General features: G+C 39.7%; 2 protein-coding genes across 2 annotated transcripts in view; one reads left to right on the top strand and one right to left on the bottom strand.

The window, feature by feature from the left end:
• The window catches only part of LOC119594552 (tetratricopeptide repeat protein 30A-like), a 15714-nt gene extending 13643 nt beyond the window's left edge, over positions 1–2071 (bottom strand). Inside the window, exons 1-2 of the mRNA XM_037943585.1 lie at positions 1875–2071; positions 201–266 (exon numbers count right to left, since the gene is read on the bottom strand). Coding sequence (XP_037799513.1) covers positions 201–266; positions 1875–1943 — 135 coding nt within the window. The 5' untranslated portion in view covers positions 1944–2071. The remainder of the gene's footprint in view (positions 1–200; positions 267–1874) is intronic.
• A 4448-nt stretch (positions 2072–6519) lies between these two features.
• The window catches only part of LOC119594541 (ABC transporter F family member 4-like), a 9321-nt gene continuing 5840 nt past the window's right edge, over positions 6520–10000 (top strand). The window contains 3 exon segments of the mRNA XM_037943576.1: positions 6520–6556; positions 8010–8232; positions 8234–9827. Of these exon segments, the coding sequence (XP_037799504.1) occupies positions 8017–8232; positions 8234–9827 (1810 nt within the window). The 5' untranslated portion in view covers positions 6520–6556; positions 8010–8016.

Raw genomic sequence — 10000 nt, 5'->3', positions numbered from 1 at the left:
AGTGCATCAGCAATAATGAGCAAGTGGAAATATCCTCATAAATAAACACTATCTGTATATGTCATATTCAAAATGTAATTAATTCCTGAAAAGCGCACTATTTACATGATGTCCTACTATCAAAAAAATCATGATACGAGCTCTGAAAAGACATCTATGCATTCTGATTCCATTACATCTTGACATTGATAGACACTCACATTTGGGTAGGCATCTAGGATGTGGTTCAGTATCTGCACAGCTTCGCTATATCGTTGTTCCTTTATCTGTAATGAAGTGTAATTTATATGTCCATTGTTGATAAGGGACTTCATTAATATGCCCAAAATGGTTTCATCATACATAGATAAAATAAAAGACTCTAGGTTTTTCCTGATATGTCTTATACCTTTTTGAATCTAATCAGCCACTATAAATGCATTATTAGTCACTAGGATATCAACTTATTCGCCTTGGGCTTATGTACTGTCCACCATAGTTTTTTGTGAATTTTGTTGCACACAGATGACTCCACATGTGCTCAGCCACCAAGGAGATAATCAGAATTTATGGGAAAATGTGTTTTTCTTTCTAATACTATTGATATTGATACTGTTATTATTGTTGATATTGTAATTACCATAATGTTATCAAAGTAATAAAACACAGGTAAGATTGGTAGGACTAATAATTGACTCCTTGGTAACTAAGCACTTGTAAAGCCATCTTCGTGTAAAGACAAATGATAAACTAATATTAAGGAGGGCATGGCATGTCTTCTTGCCATCCACGTCAATTGGGTTAAGAGTCTGACCATGGATGAAATTATTTGATACACTATGGAATATAAAACTTTAGTAATTTTCTTAAAATCCATTGGATTTGGTATTGATGGATCCCTTATGATGTCTAATGTGCTTTTTTGGTGGTTTTTAGATGGTACAAGGCAACACTGGGACCTGAGAGATAAGGATGTATTGAGGTATTCCCAGGAAATGCCAGGTTTAGATTATGCAGTATTTATGCATTTTAATAATTGTTATGGGAATGTACTGCCTACAATACTGTACATAGGGAAGCTACCAACCCCTTAGCCCTACTTGAGTGACATCTTTGAGGCAGTGGCTCCAATCGGCAAACATCCCTCACCACTTGGTCCCACATTGCTGCTGAGCTTTTAGCCATTCTTATTCTACTTATCTTTTGATTCTGCCAACTATTACTGTTATACTGGATTAGAAAATATCAAGATTAGTCTTCTGATTCAAATTTAATGGGTTTTGTGATGTGAACTTACAGTATTCTGTAAAAAGCTTTTTATGCCCCTCAATGATACCATAATTGTTAATGAATATGGAGCCATGTTGTGGATATGTGATGATGACAAAATAAGTCGTATTTTCCAATGGTCACAGTCAACACAACACTACCTTGGTTATTTTCATGCATATTCATAACTAAATTGGGTATCTATAACACAGCTTTTGATGCACAGTATCAAAAGCCATCTAGGATATCATATTCCAAAATACTGTATACCAGTCAAAAAAAATAACCAATACAGTAAAACAGTTAGCCCTCAAAGGCGGCCATGCCAATTACATCACAAGACTGGGTGGAGTGTGCCTTGCCTCTGATCATGAGACAGGTTTTGGGTGTTAAGTAATGTCATGTGACGCCCTAATTGTCACTAGAAATGATGGCAATAGTGTAGGAATTATCCATACAGAATTCTCATTTTCTAGATAATCTAAATACACAGACCAATCCAGTGACACACCAACAATTATTCTCCACTGTGATTATAAATAACGTAACCTTAACATTACACCAGAAAAAAAAAATCAAAAGAATTGTAAACAATTTCAATTTTGAGAGTAAAACCACATCCTCACCAGTGTATAAATAGTCTTCGTGTATTCTCCATCCCGAATCTGAATGTTCTGTAGCATCATCATCTTCATATGCTAAAGACCTGTTCAGTCTCACACTTATTCGGCCCCAGAGCCTCCTCCTCCCGTGTCTTGAAGACTTGAATTCCTGCGCTGTGTGATTTTGTGGAATGCGGTGTGTTTACAAACCGTTGCTAGGCAACGACCGGGTTTGTTTACACCGGCCAACATCTACATTTTCTTACACGTCGATTTATTATCTTTACTCTTTTCATTATTATTATCATTATCAATCTTAGAAGTGATGCCAGTCGCATCAGTATTAGTAATATAAGTAGAAATAGTTGCAGCAGCAGTAGTAGTAGTAGTAGTAGTAGTAGTAGTAATAGTTGTAGTAGTAGTAGTAGTAGTAGTAGTAGTAGTAGTAGTAGTAGTAGTAGTAGTAGTAGTAGTAGCGGTAGTGGTAGCATTAGTGGTAGTGGTAGTGGTAGTGGTAATTGTAGTGGTAATGGTAGTAGTAGTGGTAGTGGTAATGGTAGGAGTAGTAGTAGTAGTAGTAGTGGTAGTAGTAGTAAAAATAGTATTAGTAGGATTTGTTGTTGTAGTAGGAGTAATATTAGTAGTAGTAATGTCATCGGCCAGACGCAGTGACACTCTAGTTATGCTATATTGGATGCATTAGTCGATAAAATGTAAACCTTAGTTACTTATGATGAAGGGAAAATCTAAGGTAATAAAACCACAAAATAGAGGTTGGTGGTAGTGAGACTCCCTACACCGAAATCAATCACTGATGAATATCGCCCAATTTCACTAACCTCATATGTATGCAAAGTTCTAGAAAGGATAATTTTGAACAGACTCAGGCACAGGTTACAAGGTAAATTATCTCAGACTTTGCTTTGCAGAGTACTTTTCAAGCTCTAATCCAGGGAAGCACACTGTTTTTCTTGACCTTAAGTCAGCTTTTGACATTGCAAACAGAGAAGTTATCCTAGAACAATTAGTAAGCTTTGGCATACGGGGTAAGTTATTGAGCTGGATTAGAATGTATATTTCGAACAGCTCTGCAAGTGTCTTGTTCAGGGGAGTGAGAAGTTTCAGGCTGTGAGATGTGGAGAAGAGGTATACAGAGACTGGATCAAGAAACCGAAGACTCTTGTACTAGACTGCATGCTGAACCAAAACTGGCCATTTGATAAGACAAAATAAGATCTTGTAATGGACGCTCTATATCACAACATGGTCGGAAAAGCTGTAGCTAAATACCGGATCGAAGGAACGGAAGAATCTCTCAGCCTCTCGAAGGACACGATTCCAGAAAACCTAGTAAGAATCATCTTTCTGAAGCGCAGGTAGGGGATTCCCTCCCATCCCCTGTGCGTACACCTTAGCGGTTCCTTTTTCCGTGTGGATGTACCCCATGACGAACAACATCTTGTCAATTTCACCCATAATATTAAGCCTTCTCATCTCTGCTTCCACCCAGGAAAGCTATTCACCACTGGTGAGGCCATCTTCCTCACCAGTAAACATGGGAATGCTCCTGTCTCTGGTGTACACCTCCATCGCATTGGACCGTCCCGTAGTCCTAGCTTGGGCTAGGGTTGCTTCGTTAGACGTGGCTTTGGCCGGATGGGCCTCTGCCATGCCTTCTTCTGTTGCAGCGCGATTATCACGAGTCTGCGACTAGTATACCCTTCACTCCATTTTTTGTGAGCTATTACGACTTGAAAGGAAACACCCTGGAGTAACTAACCAAAAGTATTATTCGATCAACCATCATCATCATCATTGGCCGGCGGGGGCATCCACCCTTCGTTTCCACCTTCGGGGGTCCCTCATGGCAAACCGCCAGGCAAGGGCCCAGCCCAGTCATGAACTGCGCTACCGAGGTATATAAAGCTCTCTGTTACCTCGATTCTCACCGCAAGCACGTACCAACTGAACAGGATCTCCTAGCAGGCCCCAAATTCCTGGTCTTGGTCTTGGTAGAGGAGACCTTTAGCCCCAGGGGCTTCGCTCCATTGCTAAATGCATCAAGAGCCGCCTCTAGGGTTTCCAGAGACTCAGAATGAATAGCAGCAGCAGCTGCTACTGCTCCAAAGTGACTTTGGACAGTATCCAGTCCATGCAAGTGTTGAAAAGTGTTGGTGCAAAAACACAGCCTTGCCTCACTCATAAACTAACAGGGAAGAAGTTCGATAGTCTCCCACCACACTTTACAGCACTTTCAGTGCCAGTCTACAGACTTGCTATTAATCCGGTAACCCTTGTTGGAATTCCTCTCAGTCTCAAGATCTCCTAGAGTGGTTCGCGATGCACTGTATCAAACGCCTTCTTGAGGTCGATGTATGTTGCAAGCAGTCCACGCCCAAACTCACGCCGACGCTCTACAGTGACTCGAAGTGCCAGGTTACGGTCTTACTAGGAGTGAATCCAGATTGCTTTGGTCTCTGGTGCCTCAGCAGGTGGTCTCTGATACATCTCAGAAAGGCGTGAGCGAGAACCCTGCCTGGTATACTGAGCAGTGTAATGCCTCGGTGATTGTTGCAGTCCCACCGATCCCCTTTTCCTTTCCAGAGAGGGATGACCACACCCCTCAGCAGGGGAATGGTACCAGTCTGCCAGATGGCAGACAGGACAGCATGCAAGCCCCTTGCCATAGGTTCTCCACCAGCCTTTAACAGTTCAGCTGGGATGCCGCAGACACCCGCTGCTTTAGCACTCTTCAGCTTGGAGATCGTCCCCCTGACTTCAATCAGGGAGGATGGATCCTCAGTGATGGGTAGGTTTGGCAAAGGGATCTCGACAACGTCCAACGCGCCTGTACCTAATCAGGATTTGAGATTATCTGGCCACTTACTGAGCGGACTTCAGTCATCTGTGAGAAGGGTTTTGAGTTCAACTTTCTCAGGGCTTGGTAGGCAGGACGAAGGAAATGGCTTTCTACCTCCTTGTAAGATTCCTAATAAACTGTTCCTTGTTCCTTCTTAGCAGTGGCCTAGTCCTGCGCACCAGAGAACGGTTCACGTCACGATTCCCTTACAGTCAAGCCGCGCGACAAGCATCTGTGGCTTCCAATGTCTCGTGCGAGATGAAATTCTGTCTTCCTCTTGGGCATTCACCAATCGACTCTTGGGTTGCATCGAGCGTTTCACGTTTGAAGGTGTCCCACAGAAGAACAGAGACCGTTAGGCCTCCAAGAGCTGCGCCCAATCGGTAGGTTAACCAAAAAATAAAATAATGCAAAAGAGGGGCGAGGGTCTCACCTGCAAAAAGGTTACTATAGCAGGACCAGCATCTGCTGTGATAACACTTAGCAGGCAAGGGGGGAAAAGGGGGTCTCCCAACCAAGCGGTCATGGCTCCATACTTAGCGAAATAAAGCCACGCCTTCCAACCAGCGACGAAAATCAAAAGAAAACACCACGCAAGGGGTCTCGCCCCCTTCCTTTATTACTCAGTCTACTTTCAATTTCAAGGTTGTTAGCTACCCTCAGCTTCCCTTACCAAGCTTAAACTAAGGAATTATTATTATTATTATTATTATTATTATTATTATTATTATTATTATTAATATCATTATTATTATTATTATTATTATTATTATTATTATCAACCATCATCATCATCATCATCATCATCATCTCATCATCATCATCATCATCATCATCATCATCATCATCATCATCATCATCATCATCATCATCATCAATCATCATTCAAATCATCATCATCATCATCATCAATCATCATATTCATCATCATCATCACTCATCATCATAATCTCAATCATCATCATCACATCACATCATCATCATCACATCATCATCATCATCATCATCATCAATCATCATCATCATCATCATCATATCATCATCATCATCATCATCATCATATCATCATCATCATCAACATCATCATCATCAACATCATCATCATTACTTTTATATCATTGTCATTAAAATTGTTGTTATTATCATTTTTGTTATTATTATTTTTGTTTTTATATTTTCTGTTATTATTATAGTTTTTGTTATTATTATAATTTTTGTTAGTAATATTCTTATCATTATTATTATCATTGCAATTACTTTGATAATTTGCATAATAATAGTAAAAATAATAATTATCACTATTACTATTATTATCATGGACATTATCATTAACATTCCCATCATCATTATTATAATCATTATTATTATTACCATTATCCTTTTCATTATCTTCATCATAATCGCCGTCATTATCATCGTTATGAGCGCATAGACGCTAACGCACAGCACTTTACGCTTGAATTCAGTTGAGGAGATTGGGATTTCATTATCATTATTGTTGTTATTATCATCACTATTGATATCATCACAATTGTTATTATCGTTAATTATCATCACTATTCATTATTGCTATTTTGCTATTATCGTTATTATCGTTATTATCCCTTCTGATTTATTTATCCGTTGCGGAGAAATATAAAGGATCCTTCGTATACATCCCACTTACTTTACTCTAAAGTTACCCAAAAGGTGCTTTATATATGTATAATTCCACTAAAACTATAATCATTTAACAAAAAAGAAAAGTCGCTCAATATAATATGAAGCTAAAATGAGATCCATAAACCTAAATGTATTGCTTACATTAACGATCCCTCGAGGCGGCCAAACAAAACAAAAAAATCAGGTGAGAAATCCGTCTTCCTTAAAACAATCGTCAAATCAGCCATAATTCACATTGATTTTCAGTTTCTCTCCAGAATTTGATTAATGAGTATGAGAAGTATATTTGGAATACGACTTGAGTCATTTCAACTCGGGAGAAAAGCGAAATGAGAACCGTTAGGAGGGAGACGTTTTATTGTTTGTTTAAGAGCATGATTTATTTTCACTTTTTTGCTTTTTTTCAAAATAAATTGGACGATATATATGGTTGTATTTCTTTCTATATATGCAATGTTGATTTTATTATCATGAAAGAGTTAGCCAGAACAATAGGCGTTTGCTTCCCTGACATGTAGTGTTTAAGGATATTTACGAATGTTTGAAAAATTCATAACCTTTAGAATATAAGGTACTAAAAAAAGCAACCTTAACCCATTTAACACGGATGACAGAATACATGCCATGCCCACTGTAAAATAAGTTTTATTGTCTTTACACATAAATGGCTCTACAAGTGCTTAGTCAACAAGGAGACATATAATTCTACCTATCTCATTTGATTACCCTTTTCCTTGATTTTTGGAAAGCTTCATTTGTATTATTTTATTGTTTTCAATGTTATTAATATTTTAATAAGGATCTAATAATCATAATATCAATAAGAATGATAACAGTATCATCATTAATAGTATTATAAAGAAAAAAAGTTTACCACAAATTCAGAATTCACAAAACCTACAGGGGACAGTACATAAATCTGTAGTCATTGGGTAAAAAATTCTAAATAGAACTGGACTCTTCCTAGACCTTCACTGCCTCCAAGCTGGTGAGCTGATCAATTACAGAGATTCTTTGAAATACAAAGGATGAGTCCAGTATTTAAGTATTTAAGCATTTGCCATGGTTTCCACACCTTTGGTGCTCCTGCAAAAAAAAAAGAAGATCTACCCAATATATTTAGAGCTTGCCAGGGATGTATAATCTTTACAATATGGACACTATACCAGGGCAAATTGAAGATGATATTCTTGTACAGGACAAAAAGTTGTATTCATTGGTACAAGAAATAATCTGCAGGTACAAATGGTAATTCAGTGTTCAGGCAGTGTTCTTGAGTTTCATCTCCATCTTGCTGTGCATGCTGAGATGCACAGTGTTTGCCAGGAGCAGTTACCCATTCACAGCAATTTACATTATTGAATACATTTCATGATGTGGAGTTAGGGGCTTAAATTTCAGTGAGTGCATCTGTACTGAAAAAAAACAAAAAAATTGGGCTATCCAGGCAGTCTCATACAAAAATATAGCTACATGGTGGAGATTTGTTGGCCTTTTCTGAAATACTGACAGCCTGGAGGTCAATGGCAGGTGAGGGTATCTAATAAACATTTATTTCTTAATAAATGTTGAAAAAATATTTCTTCAGTTCGTTATTATAATTTCATTTATATATATTTATTTATTCTTCCAATTAGGGGTAGAATGGTGACCAGCATGAAAGCCAACCATGATGCTGAGTGCCCTTTAGAGCAGTTCTTACAGGGGAAATGGCTAGTGGATTGCCGTTTCCCCCTCATTCCTGCATCAGAGCTTCACAACCCTGCCCCCAAGAAGCGTACAAGGGTCTCAGCAGACTGGGATGAAGAAGGTGAAATCCCTGAGAAGAATCATAAAATGGAAAATGAGGAGGAGGAGGAGGAAAGAGAGAACAGTAACCACCAAGAAAAATGCAGGGATTCCTAAAATCATCATAAAATATCAAGAAAAGCGAGGAGCTGAGAGTGTGAAGGTCCTTGGTGAACACAATAAGAATACTGGAAGCAAGGGTCCAAAGACAAACCCCACACTTGTTCTGAAGCTGAGTAAGAGGACTCACACAAGTGCCAAAGACTCCCATCTGGAAAACAAGGAGAACCCTAAAGGCATAACCAAAACCTTGAAGAGGATGAATAAGGATCAGGAGGAAATCAGCCCTAAAAAGACCTCAAGAAGGTCGTTCTCATCACCTCAACCTCCAGTCAAAGGAAGAGGGCAGCAAAAAATGATTGAGAGTGAGGACGAAGAAGAGGCCAGAGGTTTGTCAGAGGGTACAGAAATGAAGACTGAGAGGAAAGAAAGGCCAAAGATAAGCAAGAAGAAGAAGGAAAAAGAAGTAGAAGTAATGACTGCATCTGAATCATTAGGTCATGCCATTAAAAGAGGGAGGCCAAGGAAAAGTATGAAGTCTGAGGAGGATGGAGGAGAATCAACTGCATCTGAGTCATTGGATCATACTGCTAAAAAAGTAGGCAGGCCAAAGAAGAGTATGAAGGATAATGAGGAAGGAGGAGATACAACTGCATTTCAGTCAATGTATGACACTATCAAGAGAAAAGGCAGGCCAAGGAAGAGTATGAAGTCTGAGGAGGATGGGGGAGAATCGACTGCATCTGAGTCTCAGGATCACACTGTCAAGAGAAGAGGCAGGCCAAGGAAAAGTGCGAAGTCTGAGGAGGACGAAGGAGAGTCTACTGCATCCGAGTCTCTGGATCACACCGTCAAGAGAAGAGGCAGGCCAAGGAAGAGTGCGAAGTCTGAGGAGGACGAAGGAGAGTTGACTGCATCTGAGTTGTTGGACCACACTGTCAAGAAAAGGGGCAGGCCAAGGAAGAGTAAAAAAGATGAGAAGGATGGAGGAGAAACAAATTCATCCAAATCACAAGACCTAATACCCAGAGGAATAGAAAAACTAAAAGGGATAAGAGAAGAGGGAGGAGATGTGACTTCATCTGATTCAGTAGAACCACATGTCAAGAAGAGAGGCAGACCTACAAAGAAGGTAGGGAATAAAGCTACAACAACTTCTGAATCCCTAGAAGCACCCATCAATAAGAGAGGAAGACCAAAGAAGACCATAGAGAAGGGAGACAAGAATGACAAGAAAACAACCTCCATGTCAAAAATACAACGAGGTCCAGGAAGACCCTGCAAAAACCCACCACAGGCTCCAGGAACTGAGAACCCCAGTGTGCAGGAACCCCGGACAGTTGCCTACTCCCTTTCCGGGCGGCCTATCTCAGGAAACAAAATGGTTGACATGGACGAATCAGACCAGGTTAGCTCTGAGGATGAGTCCTGGATTAACACCAAAGAAGAGAGGATAAAAACAAAGAAGCAAACAAAGGTGAAGGCAAAAACCGAAGAGAGGAGGAAGGAGACAAAGGAAGTGAAAAAGAGGGGAAGGAAGAAGAAAGATGAGGTTAATGCAGGTAAAGAGAAAAAGGATCATGAAGAAGAGGTGCTGAAACCAGAAGGTGAGTTTTACTGTTTATTTGATGTATTGTTTTGTATTTGTAATTTGCACTTTTACACCCCTCCCCCACCCCTCTCTCTCTCTCTCTCTCTCTCTCTCTCTCTTCTCTCTCCTCTTTTCTCTCTTCTCTCTCTCTTTCCCTCTCTTCTCCCTCTCTTCTCTCTCTCTCTCTTT

Source organism: Penaeus monodon, chromosome 3 (genome assembly GCF_015228065.2).
Source record: "Penaeus monodon isolate SGIC_2016 chromosome 3, NSTDA_Pmon_1, whole genome shotgun sequence".
NCBI classification, from domain to species: domain Eukaryota; kingdom Metazoa; phylum Arthropoda; class Malacostraca; order Decapoda; family Penaeidae; genus Penaeus; species Penaeus monodon.
This window is presented reverse-complemented; position numbering and strand designations above follow the sequence as displayed.